Here is a 21,432-nt window from a genome sequence, read left to right as displayed (position 1 = left end):
AAGTTAGTTTGTCATAACTGCATGCATCATTTCACAATGATGCATGATCTGTTTCTCTCCTGATACGATTTGACACTCACTGTCTGCACTGACTGTGAGTGTGCAATAATAATAATACTTATTAGTATTAAAAATTATAATAATAACAATATGCAAATATCTATTCAGAGAATATCACACTGGGTTTGGAGTGGGTTGAACATTGTATTATTATATTACAGTATATTAATGTGTTTGTTTCCTCTCTTCAGACCACAGAAAGACCTGGAGAGGTAAGAAACATTTTTCACACTCTCAGATCAGATTACAAAACGCAATCTCTGTAAAAACATGCATGAGCACGCAAGCGCGTGCACACACACACACACACACACACACACACACACACACACACACACACACACACACACACACACACACACACACACACGTGTGATGGCACCACATGGGTTGCTAACAATGAGGGCGGGTCAAACAAATCTCATTGGTTATGAATGGGGGCAGGGCCAGCCGATATAGAGCTCTGCAAAACGGATACATTGTGTCTGATTGCAAACCACCACAAAACAATTGCCATTCTGTGCCGTGGATCAATGGCTTCATGGTAGTTTGTTGTTTGACGTTGCAGCGCTGGGCTCATGCAAGTGCAAGTGTCAACTACAATGTGGAACGTGACATGTGACGTGTTGTAGCCCTGCCCATTTCCATCCTCAGTTAATTGTTATGCATCTCTCCCAGGATGACCCAGGTCCTACTTATCGGAATAGACCCTTTTCACAGCAGCCATTTTGTGTCTCAAAGCCGACTAAACATAGGTGTAACCAATAACATTAATGGGTGCCCCAGCACTGGAACACCTAAATGGAATGGATGTTGGAAACCATCATTGATGTTATTGTTACACCTGTGTTTAGAATAAAAGAGAAGAGGATAGCACTCCAAGTTAAACTTTTTATTGCTGTGTTTACCCTGCTTTGAAAGACAAAATGGCTGCTGTGAAAGGGGTCTGTTGTCATGACCATGGATTAACCCTGTGTTGACTGACTTGAATTGACAAAAGAAAAAGAAAAAATAAGGGTTGAGCATGAGTCAAGTAACCCTGGTCCAACCCTGGTCGTTGGTCTCAAAATGGGATTTGAGAAAGCTTGTATTTATTTATTTTATTTATTTTATTTATTTATTTATTTATTTATTTATTTATTGATTGATTGATTGATTGATTGATTGATTGATTTATTTATTTATTTATTTATTTATATTGCAGTGTAGTACTCTGTACAGCACTGTAAATAACTTGAATCACTGAGTCTGACCTCTTTGTCTTCTTCACCTCAGGCTTATTTACATGTTGTTTATCCTTCAGTGAAGAGTGACCAAAACCTTAACACCATAACTCCACTCACCAACCATAACACCTTTACCTTAACTCCTTAACTCGCCCACCTTAACGTCCCTAAAGCCCCTCGCTCTCACCCGCCTGTCCTACAGCACTCTCTGCTCTATTTCCCCTTAATGGCCTTACATTAGACAGTCGCCCCTTAAGTGGGATCAGTCGCTCGCCGGCTCGCCGGCCACCTGCGGCTGCCATGGGATTACTGTTAAAGCCCCTGCAAAGGTAAATCCATGATTGGCTCTTAATTATGTCATTTGGGATCTAATATGTATAGTAAACACATAAAATGTATGACAACATAGCCTTTGACATAGCTATGAAATTCTTTAGTATAAGCCTTTCATTGTTACTGGGTTGCAATTAGGTGTGGCTTAGTATTCATTACATAATAAATGTCTGCCCAATCATATTTAGTAGAAAGATGATTGATGTGGCCAATCTCTCCGAGCTGACTTTATGTTAGTAACATTAGCTCAATGCTAACCGTTTCATGCATGTGAATGGAGAATGCTAAAACCATTAGCGCAATACTCTGGGATATATTGTATAACGGTTGTCTAACTGTTAGACTACCCAAATCTGTTTTTATTTAAATATACCGTGAATAATCCATTAACTAACAAGGTAGGTTAGACTGCAATCTACTTTGTTAGTTAATGGATTATTCCAGCTTTCTTTGTTAGATTTGGTAGTTTATTCCATGTCAGCAAAACGTTTTAGTGATTGAAAGGAAAATAAAATGGTACTTGAGCTGAAAGGGAGCTGTCAATCAACCATGATCTGAACACTGCTATGGTCCGTGATAGGCAAGCTGCGTGATCACTGGACAGGTGACCTGTCAATCATGCCCAAAACATAGTCTTTTCTATCGTCTATTTTAATTTAAACACGTTATAAAAATGCATCCCTGTTCAGTTGTCATCAATGGTGACATTAGCTATATCAGAACAAAACCAGGCTGTAAACGAGTCAGCCTCAAGTGACCATCACTTCCGCATAGGCTTCAAACCTGAGCTTGCCGCCTGTTTTTGACCTGGGTTTTATAATAGTTATTAACATTTATTTTATTTTATTGAAGTGTTTATTGGAAAGTTTGATGTATGAGGTATTTTGAATTTTTTTGGTCAATTTTTCAGAGGCTTTAAAGCTTTATGGCGAGCTCTGTTTTCACCCGTGCATCCAGGACAGGTCTCCCGCTGCGGTTCGCTGGCCTGACGCTCTGAGGTCAGCTCAGTTTAGGAGGCCCGGAGAGACCCGTGAACTAACCTGAACTCCTCCTGTCAGGCCAGGCGGAGAGGGGCGGGGGAGGGGAAAGACCATCCGCTCGTAAACTCCACAGGTTCTGCTTTCCTTAAACACTTTAAAGCCTTGGACACGGGCCTGCAGGAGAGGAGAGGAGAGGAGAGACGTCAGGTGACAGACACGATGGGCAGATGTTTAGAATAGTCAGATGACAGGATCATTATAATGAGGGCGTACATGTCCCCTACAATTTAGGACAATTGACTGTGGAAATGAGCAGTCATGTATGAAAACTGCATGCAAACATGACGTTTCTGAATGTCTGCATCCATTTTTCTCATCAGTGAGTTGGCCAATCAATCTGAAAATGCACATGGGTATTGACCATAGGCACAGGCTGGGACTGACAAAGCTGATTTCTCCATTTTCCCAAACTTAAGCTGTTTATGAACATTTTGACAAGTCTGAGGAGAGTTGTGGTGCGAGCATCCACAGGAGGACACGCACATCCTCAGGAAATCTGCGCTTTGTCTAGTTCTTCGAATTATTTAATAGCCACATCTGCTTTTAAGTTGACCATTGTACTGGACTGTACTGTACTGCACAATGTACCCCACATATCAATTCACTATTAAGGGAGACCATTCTTACATCAAATGTCTAAAGTTCACTTTTCCAGCTGACTGTTCTGTTTACTAGGGGCCCTTTAAGGCTAGAGGTCAGAGTTGGAAATGCACTCTGGGATATCTAGCTGGCGGTTGCTAGGTAGGGCACGCGCATCCCCAGAAATCTGCACATAGCATGGTTAGGGGTTCTACCTTTTCATATCACGTAACGATGTCATGATGATCTTGACTGAAACACTAGCTAGCTAACATGTACAAGTCACGTGGTGGTCAAATCAATTTCATGCCCAGTTGCTCACGAGACAATACAAAACAGACAGGCTCAGACACAGGGAAAAAGAAAAAAAAACAAAAACAAAAAAAGCATACATACATCATTGACATTTAACATTGCAATGTGGTGCTACCAGCTGCTCAAGGCACTTATGTATGTAATAGATAAAGTGCTTGGGATCTCACGCAAGGGGTCCACAAGACACCAGCCGGGCAAGCCAACCATCAACCCCAACCTCAGTCACCTGTCATTCTTAACCTCGTCAAAGTGGGCCAGAAACGGTTCACAGACAGTTGAGAACCTCCCAAGCGAGTTGGTCCTCAGGGACCTGAGTCTCTCCATCTGTATAACAGAAATCATGTCCATCAGCCATACCCGAAAAGAGGGTGGAGAGGAGGACTTCCACTCCTTCAGAATGAGTCTCTTGGCAACAGTTGTCCCCAGTGTCAGAGACTGTTGCACAGCTGTAGGGAAGTTCAAAGAGGACTCCGAGCAGCCGAAGATGCCGAGTTCCGCCTCTGGCTGTAGGGTTGTGTTGTAGGCCCTAGAGTACCAATCAAATATTTTAGCCCAGAATCCCGTTAACGAAGGGCAGAACCAGAAGGCAGAGTGCCCTCTGACACCTGTCACATAGTGGCGAGACAGAAGGGTAGATCTTGTGTAATTTATGCTTCGAGTAGTGAAGATGGTGAGCAACTTTAAATTGGATCAGCTGGTGCCTGCTATTAACTGAGCACAGTTGTACCACTGACAGACTCCTTTCCCATATAATGTCAGATAAATCAATGCCAAGTTCCCCCTGCCACGCATCTCTAATTCTCTCAGTAGAGGCCATGTTGCAGTTATTAAACAGACATACAAAGCTTAAAGATAAGATGCTTGGAGTGAGAAGAAAATCAAAAAAAGCACGTTCATTTGGAAGCGCTTCAAAGATGTGAATCTTGGATCGAACATCATTTCTGATTTTGCAGAAATCTGAGCCAGTTTTTGCCGGGCAACCCAACGTTCCTCTTCAGTAGATCAAAGGATGCAAAATGGCCATCTACTGTATGTATAGGTATTTGATGGAAACTAGCCCCTTCTCACTCCAGGCATGGTAGTTTTTGTCTGGAGCATTTGAAGGTTGTGGAAGAAATAGACAGCTACTACACGACTACACAATGGTGAAATCTGTTTCCTGCAGTACAAAGTTGCTCACATGCATCCATGAGTATTTGTACTGTATAAATAGAGCTGAATTTCTCTAACCAGAGCTTCTGTTGCTTCTGCTGTAGGATTTTTTTGCTTTCAAATATTTTAATGTCTGCTTCTTCTTCTCCCTGGGTGTGTGCAGAGGTTTGGTGGTTCTGGTCCGCTATGCGGTCACTCTGGAGGTGGACAGCTCTGGCGTGAGCAGTGAGATTCTGGACCTCCTGGCTCAGCAGAGTAACCTGGTGGAGAAGACCTTCCCCAGGCCCGGCTTGGCTGAGCAGCCCACAGTGGTCTACACCATCACGGACCTCAGGAACTACATCACCGAGGCTCTGCACAGAGATGGCTCCAGAAGCAACAGCAGCCTGGACCTGCAGCCCGGCTCGCTGCGCCTGGAGAACGGTACCAAGCTGTGTGGATGGAGAGCAGTTTGGGTCGTTTATGATCGCTCTCGGCCCTATAATCTATTCTGCGGAGCCCCTAAGGGGACATCAGTCGAAAAGAAAAAACTAGACTGAAGAAAAACAAACATGAACTCGCAATAGCTGTGACCACATATGCACATTTTCAAAATGCAGGATGTCAGGGGCAGCCCACCCTACTCTGCCACCCATTTAGAATTCCCCCACGCCCAAACGCCCCCTTTAACCAATTGATGTGAACACATACACACACACACACACACACACACACACACACACACACACACACACACACAAACACACACACACACACACACACACACACACACACACACACACACACACACAGACATTTGACCTAGCAACTGACCAACCAACAGTGATTTATGGTCGAAGCAAAAAAAAAAATCTATATATATATATACGTATATATATATATATATCTATATATATATTTTATATTTTATATTTTTATTTTTATTCAAAAATTATATATATATATATATATATATATATATATATATATATATATATATATATAACGTGAGGGGAAAAAACAGTCCACAGCTTTTCAGAAACTTACTTACAGGTCTACTTCAGAAATGTCAAAGCGGTTTCTACTGCCTTCCGTTTGAGAAGTGTACTGGCAAACATAGTTATAATGTTAGTGAACTAATTATTGCAGAGCTAACTTATGTACAGAGTGAGTTTGGCTGGCCCCATTCGTGTTTACGCACCAAGCATTGAGCCGGAATCATTTCACATTTCTGAAAAGAGAATTGTTGTTAAGTCATATGAAAGCACAGATTAATGTAAAAAGTATGAAACATGTCTAATACTGTCTGGTCCTCTCTGCAGTGGAGAACTTGTTGCCTTCAGGGAAGCCGACGAGCCGACCGGCGGACGCCTACGACAACATGGTAAGTGGTGGAGTGACTGAACTTTTGACTAAACACATTTGAGGTCCCCCCCCTTCTCCCCCGTAGAGATGTCTGTCTTCTCTCCAATACAATGGCACCTGATGGCACTCGGCTTGTGGTGCTCAAAGAAGCATCAAAAATTATATTTGAAAACTCAACAGCAATGTGTCTTTCCAGAATTCATGACCCGGTTACTCAAGATAATCAACAGAACTTGTGAGCATGTTTCATGTAGGAACTATTTTCTTTCATCCGAACTACACCCACTGGCTGCTACTGTAGCTAGCGCCATCTCAGCAGCTAGCACTAGCAGGTACAGTAGCGGGTGTATTTTCATTCAACCGAACTACACCTGCTAGCTAGCTGCTGATAGTGTAGTTCGGTTGAAAGAAAATAGTTCCTACAGGAAACTACTCACAACAAAGTCTGTGGATTATCTTGAGTAACTGTCATGATTTCTGGAAAGAGACGTTGAGTTTTTCAAAATAATGTCCTTTTTTTTGGGCACTTTGAGCACCACAAGTGTATTGGAGAGAAGGCAGACATCTCTATGGCCGATATCTCCAAAACTCGGCAACTTACACCAAAACAATCTAGATGGATAAATAGCACTACAGGTGAAAGGGAAAATATGTTTTAGATTTTCGGGTGAAATGTCCCTTTAAATTTGCTTTACTCATACAACTTGAGGAAACCACAGGCCGCTGCTTCAGCTCTGTCTCTAAACAGGTTTACGTTCACGCTTCTGGCTAAACGGTGTTTACAGAGTCAGGCTCATACGCTGCAGCTCGTTAAAGCAGACGGTGTTTACAGAGTCAGGCTCATACGCTGCAGCTCGTTAAAGCAGAGCACATCTGAAGGTCGTTCATTACGGAGCACCTCAGCTTTGACATGCCGATGCCCCGCAGGCGGAACAGAGAGGCTTGTTTATGATGTGCTGAGAGACACCACAGCGCTGGTGGTTTGGACCGAACGCTTTCACTGTCCCACTGACTCCAGGACTCACTTTGTTATAGTTCCACTTGACTTTTCAGTAATCGCGTGGAAACAACAGCCAGGAAGCAAAAAATAATCAAAATAAGGGAAGCATCAATATTTACTGGGTACCTGAAAACACATGTGGAGTCGCTGTTATACAGAGACATGAAATAGTAATGAGATGGCTGGATACAGGATGATTATAATGAGAGGAGAGAGGAAATATGCATAATACATACTTGGTGAAAACATTCGAAATTGAAAATGTTATTTGGTTTCATTCATTCTTCAATGAACTTGACATGTTGTAGCGCTTTGTAATTTGAGCATTACAAAGTGCATCGCCATAAATGAGGCAAGTTAAAGTAAAAGACACAAGATATAATTGATTTAATTTGAATCATATCACTAATGTGATAAACACACAGAACACTCATTTGACCTCCATTCAGAGACAATTTCTGCTATTCGCACTATCACTTTAATCACCAATTTTGTGAATATGCTAATGAGCTCACACTTATTTACCTTAGGTTTACTTTACCTGTGAACGCAGCCTGATCTCAGCCCAATGATCAAAGAGCTGTTTTTAATTACCGTAGATTTGTTTACAACTAAAGTGGTATATTCAGCCATTCCAGGTTCAACAAAATCCTGAACGCAAACCTATGGGGTGTGATCACGTTCTATCAGATGAAGACACAAACATCAAGCTCTAGCATCCACATGCTGTAGAGCAGTGGTTCTCAACATGGGGTCCGGGGACCACCAAGGGTCCTTGAGTGGCTTCTAGGGGGTCCCCAGCACACTGTTGAATTGTTCAACTTCAGCATTATTTCATTTACAAGACTTAGAATGCAATTCGAGAATGTAGAATAATGACTGTTTTGAACATAGTTTCTCTGTTATCTCTCTGTCTACAATGCAGTCTGTTATCTCTACCTACAATGCAGACAGTCAGGGAGTTTGTGACTAAATCATATCTGACAATACATATATTCTCAGTCCAAGAGACAAAATCTCATCAAATGGGGGTCCATGGCTACCCTGATGCTGCCAGATGGTTTGTTTTCACGGAACCATCTGTGAATTAGTTAACCTGACATTGCCAGATGGGGGCGATATTGTTACCGCCTCCATGAATTGTCCTTGTTACGAAAAAGATTGAGAATCTCTGCTGTATTTTAAACTGAGTGAATCTGTCTCCCCCTACAGGACAACGTCCTCGCAGCGGAGAAGCCACCTGACGCCGCAGGGCAGGAAGTGGACAGCACCATTGTCTTCCTGAAAAAGGAGGACTTCCTGTTTGACTCTTTGAAGGGCCTGCAGCCCGAGGAGGCCACCGAGAACGATGTCTTCCTATTGGACGAGAGCACGGGCCCTCCAGATGCGGGTACAGTTAGTGAATGTGCAGTTAACAGTTATTCTTGGTTTAATATTAAGATTACCTTAAGCACAGAGTATATAAGTAAGGAACTGCAGCATTCAGATTTTAGGTTTGCACCGATGTATAAAGTTTAAACCTTTGTATTTTTAAAGAAATGTTATTGAACATGTGTATGTTATATGTTTTTTTGTTTAATTGATAATTGTACTACTTTACGTGCTTCTGCAGTTGCCCCTCAGGGAGAAAAAAATATTTGAATTGATTTCATACTCAATAATGTAGCTCTCCGCTGCCGGGGAGGGAGTTCCCAGTCATAACCATCTCCATGTGTTTTCCTTTTTTACAGATAATGGAAATATCCACGATGAGGGATTTCTTTTTGGCCTCGGAGCTGATCCCCCCGGTGGAGACCATGCGGTCGGTCCCGGAGCTGATCACCCCCACGGGGACCATGTGGTCGGTCCTGGAGACTCCAAACATCAGCCTGCTGCTGGCTCTCTGGATGATGGCTCTGGCTCGGGCGCGTCCGGAGACAGCCGGGGAGGCGACGTCTGGTCCTGGCAGCCCGCCTTCACCTCTGAACTGAATGCGTTCTATGGGGAGGGAGACGGCGGCCTGGAAGTCCTCCCACCGCCCGATCTGGAGGAGACAGAGGAGGACGAAGAAGGGAATGATTGGGTCGCGATGGAAGTAGAGTTCACAGACGCCTCGGGAATCGAGCCCCGCGAAATGGCTGTCGAAATATCCGAGATGGAACAAACCACTCCAGTAGAGGTCGCAGTTCCAGCCACTACAGTTAGCTCAGAAGAAGGCGTGACCGAGGTGGAGAACGTTGAAGTCATTGGTGAGCCCGAAGCCCCTGATACCGACACGTTACAACTTGCTACAGAGTCGCCAATCTTTGTAGAAGTAGCGGCAGTTACAATCGAAGAATCCATCGATATAATGAGGGCAGAGCCGCCAGAAATTGAAGCGTTCACGGAAAAACCTGTACTGCTGCTGCCAGGGAACGAAGAGCACGAGGTGGAGATTTTGGAGGAGAAACATGTTGGCGATTCTGATCCCGTGATAACAACGGTCTCATCCGTTGATATCTCAGAGGAGGACCTGGCAGAGGATGAAGTCATGGTCGTCGCCCCAACTACGGTCGCTTCGATCACCGCTCCTGTGTCCGTAAGTTCAGACCACAGCGTTTCCCTCTCGCCCGAGAAGGACTCTCCGTTCACTCGTGTGTTGGATTCGGCGCCGGAGGACGAGGAAGCCGTTCGGCGCGAGCATTTGAGCCACGAAGACAGCGCGGAAGATGTGGAGGATGTCTCGGCGAGCACTCGTTCAGCGCTGTCTGTTGTGATTGTGAACGAGACAGAAGGCGCTCCCACGATGCTGCCTTCTCTCTACCGACCGATGCTTAGGGCCACAGAGAAGATGCCCGGGGCTTTGGTGCTGGGTGAAGACTCAGGTATCGCCTCCCCTTTTTTTCCCCCTCTTTATTTGGAATCACCTAATATTAAAACCAGCTTAGACAGTCACCATTAGTTAGATCTTTACAGGGTGGTCCATGTTTTCAGCATTTTCCAATGTAGTTATACAACACAAAAAATAGAACATGGTGTGTGTGCGTGTGTGTGTTTGGGGGGGGGATACTAACAAGAAAAAACGGAAAAAAACATGTATTTATTTTTTAACAAAAGCTATTTCAAGGAAATGTTTTTCACTTTTTCCAAATTTCTTCCAAATTTCTTTTCCTGGGACACGGTGGCTCAGTGGTAGAGCTGTCGCCTCACAGCTAGAAGGCCCTGGGTTCGATTCCCACCTGGGACGCTGTGAGCGCTGAAGGAGTGCGTGCCCGTCCGCATGTCCTCGAGTGCCCACCGCCCGGGTGGGGTCGTCAAAAAAGGGCCTTTCTGTGTGGAGTTTGCATCTTCTCCCTGTGCCCCATGGGGGTTTCCTTCATATAGGAACCCCTCACCAAAACATGCAATATCCTGGTCGCTGAAGTGGTGCCTCCTCTGGTCGTTCGGGGCGCCTGTTCGGAGGGAGGGGAACTCATTGGAATAGCGTGATCCTCCCACGTGCTATGTCCTACCGGTGAAGCTTCCCCTGTCAGGTGAAAAGACACGGCTGGCTACTGCCCATGTCTCGGAGGAGGCATGGAGCCAGTTTCGGCTCTCCCCAAAATCGACAGAGGGTGGAGCAGCAACCAGGATAAATAAATACAAAATTAGCACTAATGGGGGATAAAAATGGGCGATAAAAATTGTATAAAATATATATATATACATATATATATATGTATATATATATATACCGTATATATATTATGTATACCGGTATATATATTTTCCTGAAGCCTCGTGGAGAAGGTGATTATTTCCATTACAATGATTTTATAAATATTGAACCAATCCTCTATTGATGGGGTGTCTGGCTTAAGCCATTTCTTTGTAATTGCTTTTCTAGCAGCTACACTCAGTATTCCAAATAGGTATTTTGTTTTGATATTCGTAGATGTTGAATGTAGAAGCACAAAAAAAGAGTTAAGCCCAATTAAAAGTAGTTTTTGTCCTGAATGTAGTCACTAATTCTGTATAAATCTTACACCAAAATTATTTACTTTTGGACATGCCCTAAACAAGTGGTAATGTGCTGAGATGTCTGAACTGGTGTGACGTAATATCTTTCTGATACCAGTGTCCTCAGATCGAGACACTCATGATGTCCAGGACAGTGCTCCAGTCACAGACATCCAACCCTTCCAGCTGGTTTCTTCGGACACCCCGGAGCTGGACGTGGCATTTGGTGTGGTTGAGTATGATGATGGCAGTTTGGCAGTGGAAGGAGACAGCAGCGGTTTCTCCAGCCTGGCCCAGGGCTCCTCGGCTCTGGAGGCCCTGGCCGTGCCCACCAGCCCGGGCAGGGACCTCACAGTGTTCTTCAGCCTCAGGGTCACCAACATGAAGTTCTCCATGGACCTCTTCAACAAGAGCTCTGCTGAGTACAAGGCTCTAGAGCAACGCTTCATACAGCTGGTGAGAAACACACACAATCTGAACCACATGTCCAGTAACTCTCTACGCCAGGGGTGACCAAACTATGGCCTGCGGGCCAACTGCGGCCCGCTGCCTGTTTTTAACTGGCCCGCCATGAATTTAGCAAAAAAAAAAGAAAAACGGGGACTACACGGGGCCTGACCAAACATCAGGATTTGGGTGAGTTAGGAGTGATGCTCCATTCCATTTGTATTGGGAACTAGGAATATCCCAGTTGAGTGACGTCACACCGGAGTTGTCGACCTTCCATTTAAACAGTCGGGGAAATCAGCCAGGGTTAGCTCTAGCCAAGCTAGCCATTGTTAGCAATAACATTTGATAAACAATTAATTTTGTGGTATTTTGCGCATACAAACACAGTAGAAAAATGTCCACAGATATAAGTTAGGCAGTGCTGTGTGTACAACTGATTTAATGAGACACAAATAAGACAGAAGCTAATAAGCAGTATTTACTAATGTTGTAGTGCGGAGCAGCCATCTTGGATTTTGATATCGGGGCTGGTGAGGCTCCCCCGAGTTCGGCGGCGAAAATCAAGGTCAAGTGACATCACATGGGTCATCCTGACCCCACCTCCCAAATGGAATGGCCCATGAGAATGGGTTGTGCAAGACATGATCGAGACTATCACTCAAAATATATTTTCCTTCAACATCATCAATTAGTCAAGCAATCTTTGTGGACATGGTCTGACAGCAGACCATTTAAACAGGTCCCATGCTGTGAATTATTGTGGGAACATTTGTACCTTGTTATGATGACGCTGAGGGCCATGAAAACAACTTAAAATCCACCAGAACATGCAAAAGAACCTGTGGCCACAAATCTGGCAATATGGCTGTTTTTCTAAATTCCTGACAAATTGACTTTTTGGAGAAATATGTTTTTCATCTGTCGCAGTGATATTAAATTTATGTGCTCAATATTACAAGAGTGTGACCTTCTGCCCTGAACCAATATTATTATAGATCCAGATGAAAAAGCTGCAGCTTTCTTCAAGCACTAAACTCACACAGAGTCAAGCATTTAAAGTTAAAAAGCCTAGGGCATATCTAGTTAAAAAACCAACACCGCCGACTGGTTTCAACCTCGCAGGGTCTTCTTCAGGGCGTGTAGGGAAGATCAAGAGTGGAGAGCAGTGATTTCCTATATAAACAATTAGCCAATTGGTGGCCAGGTGAAAACAAGTGAAGTAAGATTACATTCGCATATAAAAAAATAAAAAGTATATATATATATATATATATATATATATATATATATGTACTGGTCCACAACTTAACTCAAATCAACTCTCAATAACTGTCAAACTAAATGAATGCCTGCAAAACTGTTTACAGTTTATGGATATGAGATCACATGCTAAATAAATCAGCATTGTTTTTGGGTGAAGTTCTCCTTTAAGGATAATAACCTTGCTGAACACATTTCATTGGCTTACCCCGTCAGCTGGTGCCGTACCTGCAGACCAACCTGAGTAACTTCCAGAACCTGGAGATCCTGAACTTCAGGAACGGCTCTGTGGTGGTGAACAGCAGGATGCGCTTTGGGAAGCCCATCCAGAGCGGAGTCACCCACGTGGTCTACCTCATCCTGGAAGACCTCGCCAACACCGCCTTCCACACCATGGACCTGGCTATCGACAAGTCCTCTCTGGACGTCGAGTCAGGTAAGAAATAGGGCCCTATCTTGGTACAGGCGATATCCCCTATTTGCGCTTGCGTTTGAGTTTTGCACCCCAGCCCGGCAGCAGCTAAACGCATCCCCACCTCACGGGAGCATATTGTAATGATTTATACAGAAACATAACTGTTTAAAAATGATATAATTGTTTGGGTAGACGTGACCTCCCTGTTTTTAAGTTAAAGCTGCATTCAGCGATGTTTTGTGTTAAAATAAGTGTTAAATGACTCTATATTCTGACAGTAATCACTGAAATAGAGTGTATGGTCAGTGACTTGAAACCCCCCACCCCCGCTGTCCTCTATCTCTCTCCTGTAGTCCTGCAGGAAGGGCGGACGTATCTCCGCAACCGTAGGTTTGCATCGCGATTGGACCTTCCGTGTCCAAGAAAATTACAACTTTTCTCTGATTGGATAGTTTGAGGTCGGCGCCAATTCTGATCCAATCAGAGAAAAGTTTACATTTTCTGAGAAACGGAAGGTCCACTCGCGATGCCTGTAAAGGACTATATGTATTTTTTCAATCCGAATCCAATGCCGCCATCCCTGAGTCTCTACGAGTTAGGGTTAGGGTTGTGGAGATACGTCTGCCCTTCCTGCAGAACTACAGGAGAGAGATAGAGGACAGTGGGTACAATGAGTGTATGAATACATGAGTGGGGTTTCAAGTCACTGACCAAACACTATTTCAGTGATTGCTGTCAGAATATAGAGCCATTTAACACTTATTAACACAAAAACATAGCTGAATGCAGCTTTAAAACAGCCCCAAAATATAGTGGCGATGCAATTACTCGCGGGGAAGCATAACTCGTCACAACAACGGGTGCAAAAACGCAGATTAGAGGCGTGCCAAATCATTTATGCACGGCGCAAACGGGATTTGGGCGGTGTTAACCACCAGAATTATTCACAGGTGTGGCCTGGAAATGCCTGGGTATTAGATCAATCAAACCAGATTCCCGTCTTGCTGTCCATGTAATACAGTTTGCGTGAGGCATGCTGTAATTCTCCCCATGTGTAATTTGGATAGGTGTAGGCCTATTGACTGTATATATTATCTCTATCTCATAACGACACCATCACATCATATACCTGTTAAAAACATCTGAGTTTTGATGCAATTCGGGTTATTTTGTTGACTGGGGTGGGACAATAGAAACGTGTTTGCAGCAGGTAATCGGCGGAGACAAAAGAAAAGATTGGAGGATTTACAGTGGACTCAATTAAAACTCTGTGAAACACTGAGCTGCCGCCGAGGACAGAGACAGATGGAGAGAGCTTGTGACAGATCGGCTGTGATGCCAACGACCCTCCGGGTTATAGCAGGTGAAGGTGAATAGCCTATTGCAAGTAGGCTACAATGTACAAGTTTTCTCAATTCATTTACCATAACCCCTCCTTGTGATGTGATAAAAGTCAAAACTCAACTCGCCCGGCCACGCCCCTTTATGCTAATTTACCAATCGTTCGCGCTATTTATAGAGTACCGCAGGAATGAGTCCTTAAGACCCAGTAGTTAGCTCTTTTGGGTTCCCTCGTCTCAAAGTCAATGGGGATTTGTAAGGGGATTTTGATTAACTAGGCATCTCGTGTGCTACGCACACTCGATTCCTAGGCTCGCCCGAGCGGGCCCTGCAGCTCGCATTTGCAGCTCGCCCGCTGCGCGCCCTTGCCCGCAGCTCGGCTGCTGTGTGGCCTTGCCTGCCCTAATGGCGCGCGCACAATGTCTCCCTCTCTCTCTCTCTCCCCCTCTCTCTCTGTCCCTCAGTCTCTCCCCCTTCCCTCTCTCTCCCTCTCCCTCAATCTCTCTCCCCCTCTCTCTCTCTCTCCCTCTCCCTCAGTCTCTCTCTATTGGAAAGAGATTGGGTGAGCTGAATCTCGGTGTCGTTACTTGATGCCAAATAATGGCACCAAGAGTTCAAAGAGTTGAAAGGTCATCGTTCTCACCTGCACAACCCACCTGAACTGCAGAGAACACTGCAGGGTGTGAACGCAGCCTTATAGACCTCTTTACAGTTTGTAAACATGACGTACGTAAGCGTGCGCAACACCGTTTGGCAACGGAAGTATGGCGGAGTGCAATAGCTTGTCAAGCTATGCAAGGGCATTAACCAGCAAACATTGCAAATACTACCGAAAAACAATTGACTTTGACAAAATGGTGACTGACCTCCAGATCCGTGTGCTATTAGTGAGTGGGTACAAGACATTAGCAAGGCCCAGTATTCAATGGCCAGATACAGTATATACATTTGTTGGAGAAATATAGTGTGTACACTAGCGACAAATTGCAAGCATACAAGTCATCTAGATGCTTACGAATATGTTATCTGTGGTCATGTACAGAACGTCAAATAGTATAAACTGCCGAGCCAAAGACAAGGACACAAGACCACTATGTATGTATGTATGAGGCTTGGGTTATAATTAGTCCAGTTGTAGTCAACAGGTTTAATAGCTTGCAGACAGACGAATATCGGTTCTGATGGCCGAACATGCAATGCAACAAGCAGACCTTTTGATGCGGGTAACAGTTTTAATACGGTTTAAAGCTTGCTCACTTGTCTGGATGGCTGCGGCAAAACGCCACTTCCGTTGCCAACATGCGTGCGCATATCTTTGATGATGTCGGCTGCTAAAGGATCTCTATAAGATAGTATTAATTAGCGTTGCGTGCAACCTGAGAGTGTCACCTCAGTGTGTCTGTGCTGATCTGCCTCTGTGTAATCTGTCTGAGCCAGAGAACGCTGCTGACAGACATGATAACCCTAATCTAGCAGACTAGCACCCTGAGTCACCTCGGGCCATCACACATGCACACACACACACACACACACACACACTGCCTGTGATCAGCAGTCTGCACCTCGGGCCATCACACACACTGCCTGTGATCAGCAGTCTGCACCTCGGACCATCACACACACACACACACACACACGCACACTGCATGTGATCAGCAGTCTGCACCTCGGACCATCACACACGCACGCACACACGCACACTGCATGTGATCAGCAGTCTGCACCTCGGACCATCACACACACACACGCACACTGCATGTGATCAGCAGTCTGCACCTCGGACCATCACACACACACACACACACACACACACACGCACACTGCATGTGATCAGCAGTCTGCACCTCGGACCATCACACACACACACGCACACTGCATGTGATCAGCAGTCTGCACCTCGGGCCATCACACACACTGCCTGTGATCAGCAGTCTGCACCTCGGGCGATCACACACACACACACACACACACACACACACACACACACACACGCACACTGCATGTGATCAGCAGTCTGCACCTCGGGCGATCACACACACACACACACACACACACACACACACACACACACTGCATGTGATCAGCAGTCTGCACCTCGGGCGATCACACACACACACACACTGCATGTGATCAGCAGTCTGCACCTCGGGCGATCACACACACACACACACGCACACTGCATGTGATCAGCAGTCTGCACCTCGGACCATCACACACACACACACGCACACTGCATGTGGTCAGCAGTTTGCACCTCGGGCCGTCACACACACACACACACACACACAGCCTGTGATCAGCAGTCTGCACCTCGGGTGATCACACTCACACACACACACACACACACACACACACAGCCTGTGATCAGCAGTCTGCACCTCGGGCCGTCACACACACTTCATGTGATCAGTAGTCTTCTGTAGTGGTTTTTCCTTTGCACAAGCAGCATGCTGTACCCACAATGGGCCTACAGTGGCTGTGGTTTGGTTTAGACTGTGGTTTTGGTAGAATAGATCCTGTTGATTTAGCCATATTTTAATGTTTAAAAGGCTGCATATTGCAGCTTTAAACTATCCCCTCTCACCCACTGTGTATCCTGCAATAGCTAGTGGGGGTAAATGAAGCATTCAGGCATCTAAATTCACTGTTGGGATGTCTGTCTGTCTGTCTGTCTGTCTGGGAGGTGGGAGGGGGCTGTGGTGAGTGAAGGGGGCGGGGATAGGGAAAAGGGGCATAGCTAGGGATAGTAAGGCCATAGAGAGTCAGGGTTCGAGGGGGAGGTAGGGGGAGTGGCTAGGTATATGTGGGTGGTGGGAGAGGGAGTGATCAGAAGGGGCGGGGCTAGGGAAAAGGGTCCGTAGCTAGGGATATGAAGGTTGTAGCGAGTCGGGGTTTGAGGGATGGGTAGGGGGAGTGGCTGGGGGAATGTTGGTTGGTTCAGCGTTAAGGTCTTGTGATAGTCGAGCGAGGCTCCGCAAGGCAGACCTCCGCAGATCGCGTGCGCACTCCATGCCAAGTGATCATCATGTTACATTGTACAGTGATAATAGTGAGAACGGCACATGAAACGTCACAATGAAACGCCATTATGTGCAGTACTGAGTGCGCTTTCACTCTCAAACGACCGTATATATCAGCACATGAATAGAATCACCAAACTTGTTTTTACTGATAGGCGTTTCAGTTCTCAGCCCTGACAGCCTACTCTGTGCTGCTTAATCTCTCTCAACACAACACATTTACTTGTTGAAATGACTAAAAACGAACAGTTACAAATCAAGGTTTTACCATGTGGTCAAAACACGGCTCAGTGTACTTCTTCATTTCATTTCATTCCTCTCCCTGTCTCTCCCTGCAACGTGCCCCGCGAGGTAGCGGAGGTACAGTATGTGCTGTTAGATAAATCTTCAGGTACGCGCTATGTGGTTGCGGAGGGCGTGCCCAGCGCAATGACATCGTTTTTGGCGCCCGCCCCTCGCTCCTCCCCCACGCCTGGCTCGCTGGTGTGACCATAAATAGGCCTTTAGGCTTCTGATCCAACTCACATATCACTCCAGTTCTTAAGTCCTTACACTGGTTGCCAGTGTGTCATAGAATAGATTTTAAAATACTGTTATTAGTCTATAAATCACTTAATGGCCTAGGCCCAAAATACATAGCTGAATTGCTCCCACGCTACGAACCGTCTAGACCTCTTAGCTCAGCAGGGTCCAGCTTATTAACTGTCCCTAGGATCAAATCAAATCATGGGAAGGCCGCATTTACCCACTATGCTTCTGCTAGCTGGAACAAATTGCCGGAAGACCTCAGATCTGCCCCAACTTTACTTACTTTTAAAAATAGACTAAAGACTTTTATGTTTACCGTCGCTTTTAAATGCTGACAGCTGCTTCTCAATCACTATTATACAATTGGTTTTAAAACATAGATGATTGCAATTACTGCTAAAAGCTGCAGGTCTGGGGGATGGTTCCGTAGTACGGATATACTCACAAGAGGGTGAGGTGATGCGTCAGGAGGGACGCACGCGTAAGGGGAGTTTAAACGAGGACACCGTACCCAGACCTGAGTTTTATGTGTGTGTAGTCATGCTTCTTATATAGTATGTCGGGGGAATAAATATAGATAAATTGATTTATTCTATTATGCAAACCCAATGAGTCCTCTTTAAGTTTTTAGCTCTTTTTGCAACTGCTGCGCCTGTTGCTTAATGCACTTTTTATACTCTTTTTTTTAAGTTTTGTTGTGATGCTTTTAAATGTCCATTTTATTCTCTTCTTTTATTCTTTTATTTTCCTGTCAACCATTTTATGTGAAGCACTTTGAATTGCCTCTGTGTATGAAATGTGCTATACAAATAAACTTGACTTGACTTGACTTGACATAAGTTGCATATCATAGCAGACTGGAGGCCTGCGCTCTCTGAGTGCACTCAGCAGTTCATCTGCAGCAGTTTGACCCAGACAGATCTCTGGTCAGTGCTCTGATGCCAGTGACTCTGGTTGTCCCTCAGGATCCTGGGCTGACCCCTGTAAATTCCAGGCCTGTAACCAGTTCTCTGAGTGTCTGGTGAGCGGCTGGTCAGGCGAGGCAGAGTGTGTGTGTAAGCCCGGCTACCTGAGCGTGGACGGGCTGCCCTGCCAGAGCCTCTGTGAAGTCAGGACGCACTTCTGCCTCAACGGGGGACACTGTCACATCATCCCCGAACAAGGGGCCATATGCAAGTAGGTGGACTGTGTGTGTGTGTGTGTGTGTGTGTGTGTGTGTGTGTGTGTGTGTGTGTGTGTGTGTGCGTGCGTGCGTGCGTGCAGGCGCGTGCGCGCGCGCGCGCGTGTGTGTGTGTGCGCGTGTGTACGTGTGTGTGTGTGTGCGCGTGTGTACAGCAGGCAGTGTTGTAGTTGAGTGACTTGATTCCGAGTCCTGAAAGCATTTTCAGGCCCGAACTCGAGTTGGAGATGGGGACGTGGATTTTGCCAAACGTTGAGACTCAACGTATCTGTGGTTTACAGAAACATAACATGCCAACATTTTACTCTGGAGACTGGGCTGTTTCGGCAGTGACACTCAAACCTGTAGCGTGTGTGTGTGTGTGTGTGTGTGTGTGTGTGTGTGTGTGTGTGTGTGTGTGTGTGTGTGTGTGTGTGTGTGTGTGTGTCTGTCTGTCTGTCTGTCTGTAGGTGTCGTGTGGGGGACAGTTGGTGGTACCAGGGGCAACACTGTGAGCAGTTTGTGTCGGAGACGTTGGTCGCGGGCGCCGTGGCGATGGTGGCCGGCTTCCTCATGGTGGTGGCCGGCATCGTCTTCTTCCTCGGCAGATCACTCCAAAAGCAGTACGATGAAGAGGACAGCCAGGACCCCCTGAGGTGAGACAGACAGATAGACAGACACACAGATAGACAGACAGACAGAAAGAAGATGCCTGGATGGTTAGTTCAGATGTGCTACAGTAACTTGTGTCATGTGGTTCATCAGGCGAGGTGAGAGCTTGGCCTCTCTGGAGCGAGCCGCCAAGTTTAACCCCATGTTCGAGAGCGACCCGGTGTCCCCGCAGGCCTACCGTCGCTACGACGACGACCTACCACAGTACCACTATCACCACGACGACCACCCGCCTCAGAGTGACGAGGATCGACAAAGCCACCAAAACACCTCTCTGAAGACAGAGGTACTGTAGCTCACTGATGACTGGCTGGAGACATTTATTAAGTAACCATCACTTTCATTATTGACTAATCTGCCATTTCATTTTAGAGAATTTCAAAGTTAAAGTCCCACGTTTGTACCTTCAGTTGGCTTCCTTTCTAAAACACATTGCTCCATAAGTTCTGACAGTGACTGATATAAGCATGATCAGTTCGATCATACTTACTGTCTTCAGTCACATGTAGCTACTCACCACAGTAAGTATGATCAGTTCAATCATACTTATGCCTACCCCACACTACAGGATTTTCAAATCCTTGAAGATTATAAAAATCTTGAGAGCCCACACACTACAGGACAGAGAGAGCCGATTTTTTAACATTTCAATCTTGGGACACACACACAATCGCGTCTGTTCAAACACAACCCCACACACTAGAAGATTATGCTGAAGATTCACCTTGGAAGCAGGGCTCGACGTTAACTTTTAAAATGCCTATTCAGTGTGCGCACCGGGTGTAGTAGTGTCATTTCGTTTTCTAAACAAATTTTATTTTTTGTTTTTATAATGCATTTGCACTGAAAGGATTTGTTTAACTAATATTTGCGCGGAGAGCCGCGTCCATTCGGGGTGTAGGCCTACTGTGCACGGCCAGGCGAAAACCGTCTGCACAGGTGTCTTGTGGAGGGGCGCGTCTGCTGATTTGACTCACTTTTCCGTGCGGACACTCGCCGATGCGGGAAGCTGAGACCTAAGCGCTTGTTGTAGGCTACATGCTTTGCAGTATAGCATTTAGTTTTCCGTCCCGTTCAAAGACGCACGGGTATTTCACCTCGATGACAATTTCCTCGTTCTTTGTTTCTGTGCGGGGCTGCGAGCGGACGCGGACCAGATTATTTTGCGAAAAACTGTAATGGAAACGCAGCTACTACTGGCTCTCTGCTCAAGATGCAATCGCCTGTCGGGTTGTAAATATCTAACATGTTAGATATGCCCGATTCACAATCGGGAAGAGGCAGTCTTCCCGATTGTGAATCTTTGAACCCCACACACTACAGGATCATTTGGGAAGATTATCTGCCCGACGCGCTTCAAATCGGGAGCACCCCCGAGAAAATCGGGAGGGGGGAATCTTGGCCATAATCTTGCAAATTATCCTGTAGTGTGGGGTAGGCATTACTGTCTTCAGTCACATGTAGCTACTCACCACAGTAAGCATGATCAGTTTGATCATACTTACTGTCTTCAGTCACATGTAGCTACTCACCACAGTAAGCATGATCAGTTCAATCATACTTACTGTCTTCAGTCACATG

The 21,432-nt window shown here is 45.6% G+C and overlaps 1 protein-coding gene across 1 annotated transcript in view; it reads left to right on the top strand.

Annotated features, from left to right (window-relative positions):
* Positions 1-21,432, top strand: part of LOC310773287 (interphotoreceptor matrix proteoglycan 2-like) — a gene marked incomplete at both ends in the record, with an annotated part of 78,593 nt that overhangs the window by 23,394 nt on the left and 33,767 nt on the right. Inside the window, 10 exons of the mRNA XM_083633168.1 lie at positions 252-272; positions 4,869-5,128; positions 6,007-6,068; positions 8,262-8,439; positions 8,780-9,892; positions 11,125-11,462; positions 12,933-13,152; positions 18,986-19,196; positions 19,650-19,835; positions 19,945-20,137. Of these exons, the coding sequence (XP_083489294.1) occupies positions 252-272; positions 4,869-5,128; positions 6,007-6,068; positions 8,262-8,439; positions 8,780-9,892; positions 11,125-11,462; positions 12,933-13,152; positions 18,986-19,196; positions 19,650-19,835; positions 19,945-20,137 (2,782 nt within the window). The remainder of the gene's footprint in view (positions 1-251; positions 273-4,868; positions 5,129-6,006; positions 6,069-8,261; positions 8,440-8,779; positions 9,893-11,124; positions 11,463-12,932; positions 13,153-18,985; positions 19,197-19,649; positions 19,836-19,944; positions 20,138-21,432) is intronic.

The sequence above is a fragment of the Poromitra crassiceps genome (assembly GCF_964638095.1).
Source record: "Poromitra crassiceps genome assembly, chromosome: 3".
In the NCBI taxonomy this organism is placed as follows: domain Eukaryota; kingdom Metazoa; phylum Chordata; class Actinopteri; order Beryciformes; family Melamphaidae; genus Poromitra; species Poromitra crassiceps.
The sequence above is the reverse complement of the archived record's forward strand: the minus strand, read 5'-3'. Positions and strand labels throughout refer to the sequence as shown.